Below are 19748 nucleotides of genomic sequence, written 5' to 3'. Positions count from 1 at the left end.
CAACTGTTAGGATTTTCATATTTCTGTGGGAAATACAATTTTAAATTTTTGATGGGGATTATACTGAATTTATAGATCACTTTGCATAGTTGGGAAGTAAGGCAGTATGGAGCATAAAAAGCTCTAGTCCATATTTGTGTATTCTAGCAATGATGTAGGCCCTTGTGATTTTTATGTACTGACTTTATCCTTGTATTCATCTTGTAAACCAGTTACTATTGTCACTTCATCCTAATTTCTTTATGCATTTTTACATCCCTGTCCTCTTGTATGAATGTACGCAAACTACCTCAAATGTCATTAGAATGAATATGAAAATATGGGTGGAAATTTAATACAGACATTAAATGATATTTGTAACCACATTTAAATACAGATATTAAATGATCTAACAATCATGATAAGGCAGTTATAAATAACTTTTTTTCCTTAGTAACATATATTTGCTTTTTAACGTACATTAAAGAGCTGGCATGTCTAGGGTTAGCTAGAAAAGAGCAATGATACCATCCTGGGAGCCCACCTCCCTGAAAGATTAGACTCCATGTTGCAAAGTCCTCCAGTTATTTATGTACATATCACCCTCTCAGAAGATGAGGGTCTTGTCTTTTCACCCACAGTGGTACCGTAGAGTGTTAAGAACATGCTCTGAATGTCAGGAAACCAGGCTCCTAGGAGCTGAGCTCTGCAAGCAGTCCTGTTAAGGGCCCTGGACAAGTCCTTCAACCACTCTGAGCCTCAGGGACTAATAGTGCTTAGAATTATTCTCTCTTGTCCCCTATAGCCCTATAAGGGTTTTAATTCAAAGACATCTGTCTACATGGAGTAAAAATACCTCTCATTCTCTCCTCATGCTAATTCAAGTTACCTGTTGAACCCAATTCTCTGTACCTGATGCATGATGCCTTACTTTCACTCTAGGGAGCTTTTCACTAGTTAACTCTTAGTAGGCATTTTATGCAAGTGCTAAATGCCATTGCAGTATGCAGATGATACCTAAAGGAGGAAAGAAACAATGCGAAACAATCTCTTTGTGCAATACACTTTTATTTTCCTTTTACCTTTGCAGTCATCTTTGAGTAATCGTTGTGTAAACAATAGAATGGAATGAAATTACATTAAATTGTATGCAAATGGCTCTAGAACACCTTAACAATTATGACAAGGCAATTATAAATAACCTTTTTTCCTTAGTAATATATATTTGCTTTTTAAAGTACATTAAAGAGCTGCCATATCTAGGGTTAGCTAGGAAAGAGCAATGGTACCATCCTGGGAGCCCACCTCCCTGAAAGATTAGACTCCAATTTTGAAAATCCTAAGGTTTACTAGTTCCATAATAAGAATCAGGCAGAGGGCTACTTGGGTTGAAAGTATTCATTCTTGAACCATAACAGCGTTTTACCTTTTAGTCATTGCACAAAACCCTTTTGATTATTTTTACTCCACCTGGGTATTCTGCAAAATTTCAAGTAAAACTCAGATTCTGATATTTTCAAGTTTATCACCTTTAGAATAACAAATCCTATCACTTGAGGAGAGCCAAATCGGAGATGGGTATATAGTTAGCAATCTAACAGAATGGCAACATTTTACACAGCATTCTAAATGGTCCAATGAAGCAAAACTTAACATATGCCACCTTTATATATAGAGGAAATTTTAGATCTGAGACTATTCCAGAGTAAAGCAGCCTCAGGCACATTCTTAATGTGAAAGTTTGCAAGGCACCTCCCTCTCCCAAGAGACTGTCAGATTGTAAATTGGTTTTTAGGCAAACAAACTGAAAGAATAAGCATCCAAATTCCTAATTCAGTCATTTCAAAATTTAGAAGTTACAAATACTCCAAAGATAGACCCAAAACTTTTTGTTTAAATAACAAGATTAACTGCAAGAAGCATATAATCAAAACCCTTTCTTCTTATAGCTAAGGTGTGTAATGAATAAATATATGAAAAATAAAATTCACAGTCAGTTTTAAAACTAGAGTTCAAGTTTGGCTAATAAATCTTAATTTTATAAGTATATTAATTTCTAAATACAACATAAAAGAGGCAGTATTGTCAGATGTACAATTAAAGTATAACAGAAATAACGACAATGAAAGAAGAAATAGGCTTCTGGGTAGAAAATTCCTTTTGTTGCCAATAAATAAGACCACCTGAGTGTATTTCAGATTCTTTTCACTTAAGGGATATCCAAATTGATTGCTAAGAATATTCAATAGCTTTTGGAAAAATTAGCAACAGTCGTGCAGCTGTGGCATTTGCTTGTTCTCGTACTGTGGATTGCTAGAGAATAAAGCAGAACTCAGAGTGTTGTAAGTTTTAAAAAATTATTTTTTCATCCCATTTTGTTGAAGCCGGACTCTTCACAATCTTCTGATTTTGCTGGGAAATGGGAGTGAGGGGGTGGGAGGAAATAGGAAGAGGGAGGGTTGAGGGGAGTAGGGGTGCGGGGGACATGACAGATCACGGTGACGTCAAGGGACATACATCAGCTGACACTCAACTGAGCAAACCCAATCAGCTTTACTTCGTCAGGAATCTCCGACCCATCACAGCCAGAAGCCTGAAAAGGGAAAAAAGAAAGCCTCAATGCTGGTTTGCCACTGCTGCTGGTTTTTAAGGACTTGTTCCTATGATGGCAGATCTAAGCAAAGGCACAGTTGGTATGGGACCATGTGTCCCATTTCTTCCAGAAGAGAGATGCAGCCACTCTCTTGAATGACTGCTGGAAGCTAAGTGCTGTCAGCAATGTGGCCACCATGCTATGAAGTACAGAACAGAGGTAGGAAGGGATTTGTTATCCATTAAAATACCATGCCCAGGCTGGAAGCTTTGGAAAAATGAAACATCGCTGCCAAGAAAACACAAACAAATTTTTCAACAACTAAATAAAGTTACTTTAAATATACTTTCTAACTAAATCTTCTTAGTAATCATTCTAAAAAGAATATTATGAAAATAAGCAGAAGTGATCAAACATGTCACTCAGGAGTAATTTGGTTTTTACCAAACTCATCTCTTCTATAAAACTTGCCAGGAAAAAGTCATCACCAAGTACTGGAATGGACTCATTAGAGACAATTGCTATACAAATCGCAGTGAATAAGTTTCACAGGGAAAGGTATTATAACAATTCTTTTCTATAACATAATTTTGTTTGTAATATTTTCGGACATATTAATTGCCTAAAATTAGCCAAAATTATGATGTGTCAAATACTTCATTACTTTTCTTACTTCAGAATCAGAAAGAACTGGAAAGAAGTCATTGCCCTGGCAGGGTTTGGTGGTTCATGCCTGTAATCCCAGCACTTTGGGAGGCCAAGGCGAGTGGATCGAGGTCAGATCATCGAGACCATCCTGGCCAACATGGTGAAACCCCATCTCTACTAAAATACAAAAAATTAGCTGGGTGTGGTGGTGTGTGCCTGTAGTCCCAGCTGGAGGCTGAGGCAGGGGAATCACTTGAACCTGGGAGGCAGAGGTTGCAGTAAGCCGAGACTGCACCGTACTCCAGCCTGGCGACAGAGCGAGACTCTGTGTCAAGAGAAAAAAAAAAGGCCCATTGTCCTTCAAATCTGTCACTGGTCCTAGTAAGTTATTTCCATTTTCATTGTGACCTTTCCCCCTCGCTTTTAGACTCTCTTTCTCTCTGTTCCCCCTCAGATCACCATTCTAAGCTGTCTCTTATCCAGTAGTACAGTAGATAAATCAGAATTGGACATTACATAAGGAGAGGACAACAAGGAGGGGAGAAAAAAGTATGATGAATAACTGGGAATGGGCTATTAATTACTAAAGAACAACACAACCATTTTCAGAGCCTGATTCCTGATAAATTATTGTCACAACAATCAGTTTCCCATGGAAAAGTGCCCTTTCCAATCACCACAATTAACCTGCTTAGCACTGCTTGTATGCATTTAACATACCTGTAGGTACTGTACTGTTCAAAAAACAGTGCAGAGAACCAGCATCAACTCTAGCATTTTCTATTAAATAAGCAGCTAACCAGGACGTTCGTACCTTAAATGTTTTCAAATGATTGTCCTTAAAATAACGTTCAATGTAAGTAGTTATGCCTATATAAAAGTCAGTAGCCTAAAGGATAGAAGTATTAATCCGTATTTAAAGAAAATAATTTGCTTTGTACCTATCCAGCGATATTTCTGGTTTTACGTGACATATGAAATACTCAGTGAAGTAAAATTTTCATTGTTTGTACTGACAGGGGCAATGAGATCTGAAATGCTCTCCTTTCAACAAAGTAGTACAGGGATAGAGGGCATTTTGGCTGAGGTATTTCTAGTGGTGTCACACTGATACTGTAATATTCACCTCCCTCACCCATTTTCTTCTTGTGTTATCACTGTTTCTTTATGTACTTTCCTAAATCGTCCCTTCTCTTCTCTTATGTGTAGCTCTTGTAGACATCATTTACTCAACCCACTAAATAATGGCAGAAAAATCTGTGTAATTAACAGGCAACTGACAAACATCCAAAGGTATGTTATGGCTGCTGGTGGTGACCAAAAGGCCAGATTGCCGAATGTGAAGTACACCAATGTACTTCAAAGCTTCATCAGAAATTTGGCAATGTGAGTATCAGGTAGTTAAAATGACTAGAATAAAACTACCGTATCCAATAGTGGTTGAACTGACTAGAAGTAAGAATATTAAATCCTTTCTTGTGAAGAGTAATGGAAATGAGAACTTACTACTGTAGGTGATAAACCAGTGGTTATGGTGAGAACATCACAGAAGGAGTCTTTCACAAAGTCCCTACCCGACCCTGGGTCCTCAGTGTCTCTCATAGCTACACTGAAATGTCTGTCTCCTGGCCAGGACGTTTGGCTGTGTTTGCTTCAAGGCACTCAGCCCTCCTTCCTCTGCTACCTGGGCTCTCACTGCTGAGTCCAGGTCTCTCTCAGCCTGCAAAGCATAAATGAGAGTGATATGCGAATGACTCTGAAATTCAGAGAAAGGGACCAGTGACCCTTCAAACAGCAATGTCCAAACTATGGGATCTCAGGATCTCTTGATACTCTTAAGAATTACTGAGGACTCCAAAAAGTGTATGTTTATATGGGTTATATTTGTTAGGCTGGCTGTCTTAGAATTGAGAGATTTAAAAAGTATTTTAAACATATTTGAAATTATGTGGAGACATGCAAGTAATATTATAAAGAGTATATTTAAAAACATAAAATAGGCTTACAAAGGTTAATTATACTACCTTAAATTAAACCTAAAACATTTATACAATATTCATTTACTAATTCATTAACTTAATAATAAACTCATTACATGCAAACATAAAATCTTTATGGAAAATAACCATAGTTCCCCTATCCACTGCAAGAAAACTCAAGAGTGGCATGACTTTTATATTTCCCTTTTTTTTTTCTATTGTACTTTAAGTTCTGGGTTACATGTGCCGATCATGCAGGATTGTTGCATAGGTACATACATGGCATGGTGGTTTGCTGCCTTCATCCTCCCATCACCTATATCTCGTATTTCTGCCCATGTTATCCCCCCTCAACCTCCCCACCAATCCAATCCCTCCCCTAGTCCCTGCTAACTGACCACAGTGTGTGATGCTCCCCTCCCTGTGTCCATGTGTTCTAATTGTTCAACACCGCCTATGAGTGATACCATGTGGTGTTTGATTTTCTGTTCTTGTGTCAGTTTGCTGATAATGATGGTTTCCAGATTCATCCATGTCCTTATGAAGGACACGAACTCATAGTTTTTTATGGCTGCGTAGTATTCCATGGTGTATATGTGCCACATTTTCTTTATCCAGTCTATTGTTGCTGGACATGTGGGTTGGTTCCAGGTCTTTGCTATTGTAAATAGTACCACGATGAACATACATATGCATGCATGTGTCTTTATAATAGAACAGTTTATAATTCTTTGGGTATATACCCAGTAATGGGATTGGTGGGTCAAATGGTATTTCTATTTCTAGGTCCTTGAGGAATTGCCACACTGTCTTCCACAATGGTTGCATTAATTTGCACTCCCACCAACAATATAAAAGTGTTCCTATTTCACCACATCCTCTCCAGCAACTGTTGTCTCCAGATTTTTTAATCATCGCCATTCTAACTGGCATGAGATGGTATCTCAGTGTGGTTTTGATTTGCATTTCTCTAATGACCAGTGATGATGAGCATTTTTTCATATGTTTGTTGGCCTCATAGATGTCTTCTTTTGTAAAGTGTCTGTTCATATCCTTCACCCACTTTTGAATAGGCTTGTTTTTTTCTTGTAAATCTGTTTTAGTTCTTTGTAGATTCTGGATATTAGCCCTTTGTCAGATGGGTAGATTGCAAAATTTTTTTTCCCATTTTGTTGGTTGCTGCTTTGCTCTAATGATTGTTTCCTTTGCTGTATAGAAGCTCTGAAGTTTAATTAGATCCCATTTGTCTATCTTGGCTTTTGTTGCCATTGCTTTTGGTGTTTTAGTCATGAAGTCCTTGCATATGCCTATGTCCTGAATGGTTTTGCCTAGGTTTTCTTCTAGGGTTTTTATGGTGTTAGGTCTTATATTTAGGTCTTTAATCCATCTGGAGTTAATTTTAGTGTAAGGTGTCAGGAAGGGGTCCAGTTTCTGCTTTCTGTATATTGCTAGCCAGTTTTCCCAACACCATTTATTAAACAGGGAATCCTTTCCCCATTGCTTTTCTCAGGTTTGTCAAAGATCAGATGATTGTAGATGTGTAGTGTTGCTTCTGAGGCCTCTGTTCTGTTCCATTGGTCTATGTCTCTGTTTTGGTATCAGTACCATGCTGTTCTTACTACTGTGGCCTTGTAGTATAGTTTGAAGCCAGGTAGCATAATGCCTCCAGCTTTGTTCTTTTTGCTTAGGATTGTTTTGGCTATGCAGGCTCTCTTTTGGTTCCATATGAAGTTTAAGGTGATTTTTTCCAGTTCTGTGAAGAAGGTCATTGGAAGCTTGGGGATAGCATTGAATCTATAAATTACTTTGGGCAATACGGCCATTTTCACAATGTTGATTCTTTCCAACCATGAGCATGGGATGTTTTTCCATTTGTTTGTGTCCTGTCTTATTTCACTGACCAGTGGTTTATAGTTCTCCTTGAAGAGGTCCCTTACATCCTGTTATTGTATTCCTAGGTATTTTATTCTCTCTGTAGCAATTGTGAATGGGAGTTCACTTTTGATTTGGCTCTCTGTTTGTATGTTATTGGTGTATAGAAATGCTTGATTTCTGCACATTGATTTTTGTATCCCGAGACTTTGCTGAAGTTGCTTATCAGTTTCAGGAGATTTTGGGTGGAGACAATGGAATCTTCTAAATATACAATCATGTCATCTGCAAATAGAGACAATTTGGCTTCCTCTTTTCCTAATTGAATATCCTTTATTTCTTTTTCTTGTGTGAATGCTCTAGCTAGAACTTCCAATGCTATATTGAATAGGAGTGGTGAGAGAGGGCATACTTGTCTTGTTTTCAAGATTTCAAAGGGAATGCTTCCAGTTTTTGCCCATTCAGTATGATATTGGCTGTTGGTTTGTCATACATAGATTTTATTATTTGTGATATGTTCCATCAACACCTAGTTTATTGAGGATTTTTAGCACAAAGCACTGTTGAATTTTGTCAAAGGCCTTCTCTGCATCTATTGAGATAATCATGTGGTTTTTGTCTTTTGTTCTGTTTATGTGATGGATTATGTTTATAGACTTGCATATGTTGAACCAGCCTTGCATCCCCGGGATGAAGCCTACTTGGTCATGATGAATAAGCTTTTTGATTTGCTGTTGCATTCTGTTTGCCAGTGTTTTATTGAAGATTTTTCCCTCTATGTTCATCATGGATATTGGCCTGATGTTCTTTTTTTTTCATTGTATCTCTGCCCGGTTTTGTTATTAGGATGATGTTGGTTTTGTAAAATGAATTGGGGAGAATTCCCTCTTTTTGTATTGTTTGGAATAGTTTCAGAAGGAATAGTACCAGCTCCTTTTTGTACGTCTGGTAGAATTTGGCTGTAAACCCATCTGGACCTGGGCTTTTTTCAGTTGGTAGGCTATTAAATGCTGCCTCAACTTCAGCCCTTCTTATTGGTCTATTCAGGGTTTCAACTTCTTCCTGGTTTAGTCTTGGCAGAGTGCAAGTGTCCAGAAACTTAACCATTTCTTCCTGGTTTACTGGTTTATGTGCATAGAGTTGTTTGTAGTAATCTCTGTGATGGTAGTTTGTATTTCTGTGGAATTGATGGTGACAGCCCCTTTATCATTTTTTATTGCATCTATTTGATTCTTCTTGCTTTTTTTTTATTATTAATCTGGCTAGCTGTCTATTTTGTTGATCTTTTCAAAAAATCAGCTCCTGGATTTGTTGAGTTTTTGAAGGGTTTTTTGTGTCTCTATCTCCTTCAGTTCTGCTCTGATCTTATTTCTTGTCTTCTGCTAGCTTTTGAGTTTTTTTGATCTTTCTCCTCTAGCTCTTTCAGTTTTGACAATAGGGTGTTGATTTTAGATCTTTCCTCTCTTCTCTGGTGGGCATTTATTGCTATAAATTTCCCTCTCGACACTGCTTTAAAGGTGTCCCAGACATTCTGGTAAGCTGTGTCTTCATTCTGGTTGGATTTGAAGAACATCTTTATTTCTGCCTTCATTTCATTGTTTATCCAGTCGACACTCAGAAGCAAGTTGTTCAGTTTCCAGGTGGTTGTGCAGGTTTGAGTGTCTTTCTTGATCCTGAGTTCTAGTCTGATTGCGCTGTGGTCTGATAGACTGTTATGATTTCTGTTCTTTTGCATTTGCTGAGGAGTGATTTGCTTCCAGTGATGTGGTCAATTTTAGAGTAAGTGCAATGTGGTGCTGAGAAAAATGTATATTCTATGGATTTGGGGTGGAGTGTTCTGTATATGTCTATTAGGTCCGCTTGGTCTAGCTCTGCATTCAAGTCTTGGATATCCTTGTTAATTTTCTGTCTCATTGATCTGTCTAACATTGACAGTGGAGTGTTGAAGACACTATTATTGTGTGGGAGTCTAAATCTCATTTTAGGTCATTGAGAACGTGCTTTATGTACCTGGGTGCCCCTGTGTTGGGGGCATATATATTTAGGGAAGTTAGCTCTTCCTGTTAGATTGATCCTTTTACCATTAGGTGTCCTTCTTTGTCTCTTTTGATCTTCATTGGTTTGAAGTCCATTTTATCAGAGACTAGGATTGCAACCCCTGCTTTTTTTTTTTTTTTTTTTTGTTCTCCATTTGCTTGGTAAATCTTCTTCCATCCCGTTGAGTCTATGTGTGTCTTTGTATGTGACATAGATTCTGACTTTTTAATTCAGTTTGCCAGTCTGTGTGTTTTGATTGGGGCATTTAGACCATTGACATTCAATGTTAATATTGTTATGTGTGGATTTGATCCTCCCATTTTGTTACTGGCTGGTTTTCTTTCCCATTAGTTGACTCGTTTTCTTCATTCCATTTTTGGTCTTTGCCCACTGGTTTGCTTTTGCAGTGACTGGTACTTGTAACTTTCCATGCTTAGTGTTTCTTTCAGGAGCTCTTGTAGGGCAGGTCTGGTGGTGACAAAAATCTCTCAATAATTGCTTCTCTCTAAAGGATTTTATTTCTCCTTCACTTACAAAGCTAGTTTGGCTGGATATGAGATTCTGGGTTGAAAGTTCTTTTCTTTAAGAATGTTGAATATTGGCCCCCACTGTCTTCTGGCTTATAGGGTTTCTGCTGAGAGATTGCGAGTCTGATTGGCTTCCCTCTGTGGGTGACCTGACCTTAGCATTTTTTGCATTCTCTGGCTGCCCTTAGCATTTTTTCCTTCATTTCAACCCTGGTGAATCTGACGATTATGTGCCTTGGGGTTGCTCTTCTTGAGGACTATCTTTGTGGAGTTCTCTGTATTTCTTGAATTTGAAATTTGGACTGCCTTGCTAGGCTTGGGAAGTTCTTCTGTATAATATCCTGGAGCATGTTTTCCAGCTTGGATTCACTCTCCTCATCATATTCAGATACACTGATCAAGCATAGATTAGGTCTTTTCACATAATCCCATATTTCTTGTAGGCTTTGTTCACTTCTTTTCACTCTTTTTTCTCTTGTCTTGCCTTCTCTTTTTATTTCATTGAGTTGATCTTCAATCTCTGATATCCTTTCTTCTGCTTGACTGATTCAGCTATTAAAACTTATGTTTGCTTCACGTAGTTCTTGTGCTGTGTTTTTCCAACTCCATCAAGTCGTTTCTGTTCTTTAAGCTGGTTATTCTAGTTAGCATTTTGTCTAACCTTTTTTCAAGGTTTTTGGTTTCTTTGCACTGAGTTAGAACGTGTTCCTTTAGCTCAGAAAAGTTTGTTATTATCCACCTTCTGAAGCCTGTTTCTGTCAATTCGTCACACTCCTTCTTGGTCAAGTTTTGATCCTGTGTTGTTGGGTTGTGATCCCTTGAAGGAGATGAGGTGTTCTGGTCTTTGATGGTTTCATCTTTTTTGCACTGTTTTTTTTCCCTATCTTTGTGGATTTACCTGGCTGTGTTGTCATGGAGCTGCTTGATGAGATCACTTGTCTGCCTGTGGAGGTGCTACTGGGTTTCTAGGGACTCCTTCAGGTTACTAGGGACGCTTCCTGTGTCTTTTTTTGTTTATACTGGGAGATTAGGCCCGCCTCTTCTGCTGACTTGCAGACCTGTAGGCACTGCTGGGTTGTCAAGAATGCTGTCCCATTGCTATATAGGCCTCTTGTGTTTTTTGTTAAAATGTGTAGCCCAGTCCCAACCTGTCTAGTGGTAGGTTGTGCCTTTCCTCCACCGGGCTGGATCATTCAGGGTTCATTACAGACTGTGGCACTGGCTGCACAACCCACTAGAGTCAGAGCTTCAGCCCTCTGGGGTTTGTGGAGGAGGGTAGGGACTCACCCAGCTGCACCCAGCCTTCTCCCCCTTTCAGCTTCCTCTCTCTCTGGTCATGGGGTAGGGGCCTGCCCAGCTGCTCCTGCTTACAGCTCCCTCTCTCTCCAGGTTGGGGGAAGGGGCCATAGCTCAGTCCGCAGGCTCTTATTCAACTCCACGCTTGTAATTCCTGGCACTTGACTGGCAAAGATCCCTGTGTATTGCTGAGACTTTGGGGGAAGCACTGTATCTGGACTGGAGCGCCAGAGGCAGAGCCTCCCACTCACTGGTCAGATCCATTTTCTGGGTGAAGCAGCACCCCTCCCTGCCTCAGTCTGCTCTGAGTGGGCTTTGCTCACTGTCGGACCAGACCCATTGATATGTACCTGGTACCTCGGTTGGAGCTAGGAGATCTCTGGATTTCTGCATCTCTCTTGCTGGGTGTTGTGCACGGGAGTTGTGTCTTATTGGCCATCTTGGATCTTCCCTTCATCTCTTTGAGTCTATGTGTGTCTTTGCATGCAAGATGGGTCTCCTGAATACAGCACACTGATGGTTCTTGGCTTTTTATCCAATTTGCCAGTCTGTGTCTCTTGACTGAGGCATTTAGTCCATTTACATTTAATGTTAATATTGTTATGTGTGAATTTGATCCTGCCATCTTATTACTGGTTGGTTGTTTTGCCCTTTGGTTGGTGTAATATCTTCATTGCATCATTGGTCTTTACCATTTGGTTCTTTTTTGCAGTGGCTGGTACTGGTTTTTCCTTTCTGTGTTTAGTGCTTCCCTCAGGAGCTCTTGTAAGGCAGGCCTGGTAGTGACAAAATCTCTCAGCAATTGCTTGTCCATAAAGGATTTTATTTCCCCAACACTTATGAAGCTTAGTTTGGCTGGATGTGAAATTCTGGGTTGAGAGTTATTTTCTTTAAGGATGTTGAATATTGGCCCCCACTCTCTTCTTGCTTGTAGGGTTTCTGCTGAGAGATCTGCTGTGAGTCTGATGTGCTTCCCTTTGTGAGTGACCCGACCTTTCTCTCTGGCTGCCCTTTGTATTACCTCCTTCAACCCTGGTGAATCTGACGACTATGTGCCTTGGGGTTGCTCATCTAGAGGAGTATTGTTGTGGTGGTCTCTGTATTTCCTGTATTTGAATGTTGGCCTGTCTTGCAAGATTGGGGAAGTTCTCCTGGATAATATCTTGAAGAGTGTTTTCCGGCTTGGATTCATTCTCCTTGTCATGTTTTGGTACACCGATCAAGCACCGATTAGGTCTTTTCACATAATCCCATATTTCTTGAAGGCTTTGTTAATTTCTTTTCACTCTTTGTTCTCTTTTCTTGCCTTCTCATTTTGTTTCATTGAGTTGATCTTCAATCTCGGATATCCTTTCTTCTGCTTGATATATTTGGCTATTGAAACTTGTGTATGCTTCATGAAGTTCTTGTGCTGTGTTTTTCAGCTCCATCCAGTCGTTTATGTTCTCTAAGCTGGTTAGTCTAGTTAGCATTTCGTCTACCCTTTTTTCAAGGTTTTTAGTTTCTTTGCATTGGGTTAGAACATGCTGCTTTAACTCAGAGAGGTTTGTTATTACCTACCTTCTGAAACCTGCTTCTGTCAATTCGTCAAATTCGTTCTCTGTCCGGCTTTGTTCCCTTGCTGGTGAGGAGTTGTGATCTTGTGGTAGGGGAGAGGTGTTCTGGTTTTTGATGGTTTCATTCTTCTTGTGCTGTTTTCTCCCCATCTCGTTGGATTTATATAGTTTTGATCTCAGGTAGCTGCTTGGGGAGGCGACCTTTCCTTTGTTGGTCTGCAGAGGCGCTGCTGGGCTGTCACAAGTTCAGTGGAGCTGCTGCATCTTTTATTTACTCAGGAAAGTTAGGCCTGCTTCTGCAATGGCAGCTGCCCCACCCCCAGCCAAGCTGGATTGTTCCTGGTCGCTCTCTAGTTGCAAAATTCTGGCATGAGAGTTTCAGTCTGCTGGGCTTTGTTGAAGGGAGAGGAGGGGGGACCTATCCTGCCGTTTGGGCTGTTCCCTGTTTTCAGTTCGCCTTCCCTCTGGAGGGAGGGTAGATCCATCCAGTGGCTTTCTGGTTTTCATGTCAGCCAGTGCTTCTGCCCCAGCTCTGGCCAAAGTGGCTGTTCTTCCCTGTTCAGGCAACTTACTGAGGCTTTTCAGCCCGGTGAAGATCTCCTGTTCTGTGGGTTGCAGAGGGCTTGGGTGGAGCACTGTATCTGACCAAAATCCCAGAGGGGGAGATCCCCTGGTCCTCTCGTTGGTTGCATGCACCTCCTGGGTGGGGCAGTGCGCCGGCCTTGCCTCAACTTGCCCTATTTGGTTTATACCCACTGTCCAACCAGACCCACAAAATGAACCTGATACCTTGTTTGGAACTGTGGAGACCACTTGGTTTCTATGTCTCTCACACTGGGAGCTGCTTTCCAGAGCTGCCTCTCATTCGGCCATCTTGGGATCCTCCCCAAAGTGTCACATTTCCTCTTTAATGCCTTGCTTAATAAAAGACAGCTGGATTCTCATACCTGCTTCTGTATTCAATCTACTGTTTCAATGTACTGTTTTATGCTGTTTTCCTTGAAGTACAGGAAAAAAAAAAAAATCCAGCCTCAAATGTGTATGAAAGAGGGAAGAGTATTTTGATAGCTTTTCAAAATAGTTGTGGATATCATTTGTTACTGCACTAAAACTTGCCAAGTAATCGTTTCTTTAATGTTAGTTGCCATATAGACTCTGAAACCTCAGTATTAAAGTTTTCATACTCTGTTACCTTAAAATCTATTGGTCTACCTTGCACTTTGAGTGAATCTTTTACCCATGCATGATTTTAAGCATCAATGACTGATGCAGATCTTCTAAATGTTGACATGTTTCATTATACAATATGAACAATTCATTATACAATGTCAACAAATCATATTCATTAATGTCACCCATCACCAGTCTCATCAGAAAAGTCTTTAAATATTAGGTTACTGTCAAGCTTACAGTGGTGATACAAGTTTTCCAAAATGCTATTTTTGCTTGAAAGCTTTAACTTATTACCAACAACAAATATTGTCAGTTTTTTTTAAGTGCCAGTCTTACATCCTTCACTTAGAAAAAAATGTCTGCCAAATAGCTGAGTCTGAATAACCACAGTTTGTCAGCTGTGCTTTCAAGTAAAAATGATGTTTCATGAAGAAAGAAAAAAACAACTAGGTAAGCTCAAACCAAACAATCTCATAAGTGCTTTTCCTGGAGACTGTCAATGTACACCGGTATAATGAAGAAGTGATTCCCATTTCATCACACTGAACACTGAAAAGATGTGTCCTCTAGTTGAAATTCAATAAAGTCAATGTTTCCTGCCTTGTTAGGAAAATTCTCAAGTGAAACTGACTTTACTTTTTTATAGTGAGTGACAGTGGCTGGCTTAGAGGAACACAGTGACTATTAGTGCAGTCTGATGTGGCTGCATGTATGCCGACATTAACAGTTTTACCCACCATGGCTTTACACCAATATCAGCACAGTGGAAAAGGTAAATAACAAGGAATTTTGACATCCAGGATCCCCTAAAAGGGTCTCAGAAGTTTGAGGCCCATGCTTTGTGAACCTCAACTTGAAAGTGAAAGAGAAGTTCAGAACATGCTACCCCAAAATATGCCACGCTTCTATTTCACTGTTATGAAGTAAAGACACTTTGAAAAACAACAGCAGCAGATGCAGGAGGGCCCTCTGACATTCCTAAAAGCAGCAGGAGTTAAAACTCCCATGTGGGAGGTTTCCTCCCTGCACCTGGAAGAAGGAGGATATTCTCGTCACCAGAGGTGGGTAACAGAAGCCCCCTCCCGACAGACATCTACACAAACAGACCTTGTGAAACTCATCCTTGTGTTCCCAGTCACTTCTCCACAGTGAGCTACCCTCATCCCAGCACCCCCTGCCTTGGTGCCTTTCATCATGTAATGCTTCATCCAACTCAATATATGTGCTCAATTCTAACAGCTTGAGTCTTTATTTCGTTATGAGACCTCTCATGTCATGTAAAACTTAGATTAAATAAATGTGTATGCTTTTCTCCTATTAATCTGATTTATGTTATTTTACTTCCAGGCCCAGCCAGAAAACCCTAAAAGGGCAGAGGTAACATTTTGCCTCCGCTACCAAAGGAAAATGTATACATTATCAGGGACCTAGTGTGACAGTATATGACACCATGCATGGTTTCACTTAGGCTGTATTCTGATTTGTGAATACCCCCACCTCCTCACCCCTCCTGTCATGACAGCATCCCATGGACGAGCTGAAGGTGTGGTTGCCTGGTGTCACTGACAAGGATTCCCTCCACCCCAAGTGTGGGTGCACTTTGGAATCAGCAGGAGACTCTGAGGTGGCCCCCACCATAGAGTGTGAGGACTACTGCTCTATCCCAGTGCTTCCCAGTGTGAAACTACAAGTTTCCTTTAAAGCACTGGTTCTCAAACTTCAGCCTGCATGAGAATCACCTGGAGGGCTTGTTAAAACAGATTCCTCTGTCCCACTCTCAAGAGATCTCATTCCTTAGTCCCTAGATGGGGGTCCCAGAATTTACACTGTAATCCAGTTTCCAAGGGAAGCTGACACTGTCAATCTGGGGACCACATGCGGACCGCAACTGTTTTAGGCTGGGAGTAGGAAACACAGAGCTGCCACGTAAACCTTCTGGAACTGGACGTTTCCTTGAAGATCTTTGTCTCACTTTTCTACCCATTCAGTAGGAGGAGAAAACTCTTAGGTAGTTGTTACCCCATTTCAGGCTCGACTTTACCTGCACTTCGCAAAATGTTGCCTTAGTCACGCAGCCTCCAACTATGCAGAAGCCGAGAACTTCTAAAAATAAGTTCCTTTAGTCACTGTGAAAATGCTTATGAAATTTCTCTCTGCAATACATATAATGCTATTAAACTTCAGTAACTAAAATCCATAATGTCCACGTTAATGCTTACCAATTAGATGTTAATTACATGTTCTCAAAATTTGTATTCTATTTTCAAGGGCAAATTAAATGTATCTTATTTCATGTTCTTTCTAAAGCAATTTCAAAAATTCCAAATCAAACGCAGCAAGATTCACTTCCTTACACAACTCCCAAGACAACTGCCAAGTAGTCCATTCAGAAATGGCTTAAAAATAAAGATCTGTCTCAAGGCTTACAACAATACTAATAAAACAGTACTAATACATCAAACTCAAAGCACATAATAGTTGAGCTGTAATGCCCTCTATGCCTGAATCACTTTGTTAAAAGTGAAGAGGAGAATCTGATCTCCTAGCCCCTGGCCATACCAACAATGGAAATCCTACTCATTTTCTTTCCTGTCAAATAAAGCCAAAGATCTCATTGGATAGTGAAAAAATAAATAAATGCACTTCCTTATACAGCCAATATCCTTGCTCCTTGGGCTATTTTTTTTTAATATTTATATAAGCAGATGGACAAAATAAGGAGAGACACCTTCTCAAACTCATATCCAATATTTCTAATAGTGCTTAGAGGTGGGAGAGGAAAGACATTGGAGATTGAGCCATCTACAAATGAAATGCTTCTCAGGACAGGCTTTGCTGAACACTGGAACCACCATAAAGTCCTTTTAATATTCCCAAAGACCAGGCTGCACCAAGAACAATTAAATCAGAATATCTGTTGTAGGCCCAAGATATGAGGTCCTATAAACAGGACCCATTTCGTATCTTGGGAACCTCAGGCTCTCTAGGGTTAATTTGCCCAGGATCACAGAGTGGAAGCTGCAGACTAATCCCTGGTCTAGCCCCAAAGCCCATGCTCTCAACAGCCATTCATTCTTGGAGGCAGGCCCCTGTGGCCTTAGGCATTTAATTTTTTAAAGCATCCCTGTTCTTCCCGGAGTGAAACCACTCTGCAGAGAGGTAAAGAACCACAGTATCATGACACTGCTGTTCATTAGACAATTTTCAGGCCCCTGATATTTTCCTTTAAAAGTAATGAAAGGCACTGAGATTAAAATAATGATAAACAGCTGAGAGATAAAGGGATCCTGTGCAGCAGCAGCTTATGAGGAAAAACACTGCTGAAATACTTTGATCTTTTATTCCTCAACAAAATACCCACGTTAATGAATGAAGGTAAATGCATTTGAATTTCTGCAGTTTATTGGGATGCTAGTGTTCTATGGAAGACTGGACCAAAAACCAGTTCAAATTAGCTCTGTCAAGTGTATTTCAAACTGGCTGGCAGCTGAGAGCAACAAAGAAACCCTCCTGGGGCTTAACAAGGGCTGGACAGAAAGTTAAGTGACAGAAATAAGGTCCCTCCTGAGTTTAGTTTTCTTTAACATCTTTATCTTTGGGGAGAATAAGCCATCAATTTCCATTTACTGTGAACACCACACTACTACATTTTCCAACTGTAATGGGAAGGAAAACATACATGATTTGCTTCCAAAACTCTCCTGGGCCTGACAGGCCACTATTACTCAATCTGCTGAAAGTACAAAGGAGATTTAGTCTTAGCCAATGCAGATTCATTGCTAGCCAATGTAAATGTATCCAGTCATCCAAAAGGAAGAATCTGCAAAATGCCAGAAAACTGTACAACCCTAAGGCCACAGGGGCCTGCCTACAAGAATGAATGGCTGTTGAGAGCATGGGCTTTGAGGCTAGACCAGGGGGTGAGTCTGCAGCTTCCAGAATCGGGATCTGTGTGATCACTGTGTGATCCTGGGCAAATTAACCCAAGAGAGCCTGGGGTTCCCAAGTGAATTGGGCTTGCTACCAGAGATCAAGGTAAAGCAGGAGAGCTGAAGGGGTGGGGGCAGACCAGGCTTCATTAGCTACGTCCTGGGGTGTGCAGTTTACAAGAGGTCAGTGGAGACTCTGTGTCTACTACATTTTGGGATGGTAGGAGGATTACTCTGGCTATAGCCACAGGGCGGTAAACAGAGCCAAAAGCTGGCAAATTGGTGGCAGGAAGATTAGTTTCTGAAGATGAGAGGATCCTGCTTCAGTGCAGGAAATGGAGATGCAGGGAAGAGGACAGAATCGAGAGAATTTAAGAAACATATAAGCTGATTAAGAGATGAGGGAGAGTTTTACATTATTCTTATGGTTTACCTAGAGATTGTACAGTGCCTGTTTTTACAAAATCTTCAGTAGTAGGAAAGGGCCAGCGTTACTGTTCCTCTTTTATAAGAGAATGAGAAAAGTCCAGCATGAGAATTTCAGACTCTTATCTCTGTTTGCATATTAGAAATTAGGAAAACGTTCTAGAGGTGGTATTAAAAAGATGAATAAAGAAGCATACATTGGCTTGACAGAGGAAGCCATTTTCTCATCAGTATACTCTCAAACACAAACAAACAAAAAAACACAACACATTAAGAGGTGACTGTGTCATTCCAAACCAAAAGAGGAATTTTCCCATTTGTTACCCTAGCACTCTACATCTGAATAAAATGCTACTTTCTTACCAAAGCAAAAAGAATTCCTTCAGATTTATACTTTCTGTGAAAATCTTTTGTGTTTTTCTTTTATCACACAGCTTAGATATCTAAAATTAGATGGGAAGCAACACCCAGAAAGTTAATTAGCACCAGGCTCATATTTACTGTAACTAATCATTTAACATTTTTGGTCACCCACATTTTCCATTTAATTCAACAAATATAAAAAAGTTCAGCACTATATGTTGTGCACAGCAAAGTGCTGGTCATCTAGATCTAAAGTTGCTTGTGGGATTCTGACCAGCCTTTAATACAATTAACTTATGATTTTAAAATGTGTCTTAATGTACTATTTGCTAAAACTTAGGAAAATGGTCACTTTTGACTATCTGAACTTCTCTCCATTTCTGACCACCAGTATCTTGGCCTTACAGTGACCCCAGAATGTTCAGTACTCTGTATCCCAGTGGCCACCTAGTACTTACGTTTAAAATCTACTAGCACAGCGTAACTGTTGGAGTACCTTCTCTCTACAAACAATCTGTTCCTGTGATATGAAATGTGGAGGTAAAATGTTGTGTCTTTGTTCGCCAGCCTTTGGTGAGTTGTTCGACAATTGCTTTCGATTACCTAAATCATTTCTGCAACAATCAGCCTCTATTTTTAAGTTGCTTCCGATTACCTAAATCATTTCTGCAACAATCAGCCTCTATTTTTAAGTTTTAACCACTTGGCTTTTGTCTTAGGAAAGCTTTGTTAAGAGCGTTGCTTTGAATTCAGTATAATTTTGCCTGTATGGTCAAGTTGTGATACAAACTGCAAGCAAAATAACCTAGGCTTCAAGATTCTCAAATGACCACTCTTAGAGGTGTGATGAGAAAAGAACAAGCTGGCTCACAGAAGAGAACATTTCCAGTCACAATCAGCAAATGTTCCCTAATGTTGCAGAGGCAAATGTTTCCAAATGCAAAAATTGGTTCTAAAAGAAAACAACAACAGCAAAATTACAGAGTAGATTATTAAACTAGATTATTATTCCCTGCTGGCACAGCATGGCAAAATATTACCTCCTCCTTTCCATAACTTTCCACTTACCAACTTAAATGTCAATGTTTTTAATGCTTTGGGATCATCTACAATCTTCTGTAAATTAGCAGCCACTGTAAAATACAAACAGAGAGAGAAAGGGTCCAAATTATTTCCAATAACACTGGATTTTCACATCAATGACTCAGAAAATTTGACTAATGATGCAATAAACTGCAAAATCATTTCTTTCATAAACATTGCAAAGTCCATATAAATGACCAAATTACTCTCATACACATATTTTTCTACAACAATTGATATCATTTCAGCAATCTTGTACCTATGCACATCTGAATTAATCTCTGTAT

General features: G+C 39.9%; 1 protein-coding gene across 1 annotated transcript in view; it reads right to left on the bottom strand.

The window, feature by feature from the left end:
* Nucleotides 1–1028: 1028 nt before the first annotated feature.
* The window catches only part of STK39 (serine/threonine kinase 39), a 315215-nt gene continuing 296495 nt past the window's right edge, over nucleotides 1029–19748 (bottom strand). The window contains exons 17-18 of the mRNA XM_039470095.2: nucleotides 19447–19511; nucleotides 1029–2572 (exon numbers count right to left, since the gene is read on the bottom strand). Coding sequence (XP_039326029.1) covers nucleotides 2498–2572; nucleotides 19447–19511 — 140 coding nt within the window. The 3' untranslated portion in view covers nucleotides 1029–2497. The remainder of the gene's footprint in view (nucleotides 2573–19446; nucleotides 19512–19748) is intronic.

The sequence above is a fragment of the Saimiri boliviensis genome, chromosome 5, assembly GCF_048565385.1.
Source record: "Saimiri boliviensis isolate mSaiBol1 chromosome 5, mSaiBol1.pri, whole genome shotgun sequence".
NCBI lineage: Eukaryota > Metazoa > Chordata > Mammalia > Primates > Cebidae > Saimiri > Saimiri boliviensis.
This window is presented reverse-complemented; position numbering and strand designations above follow the sequence as displayed.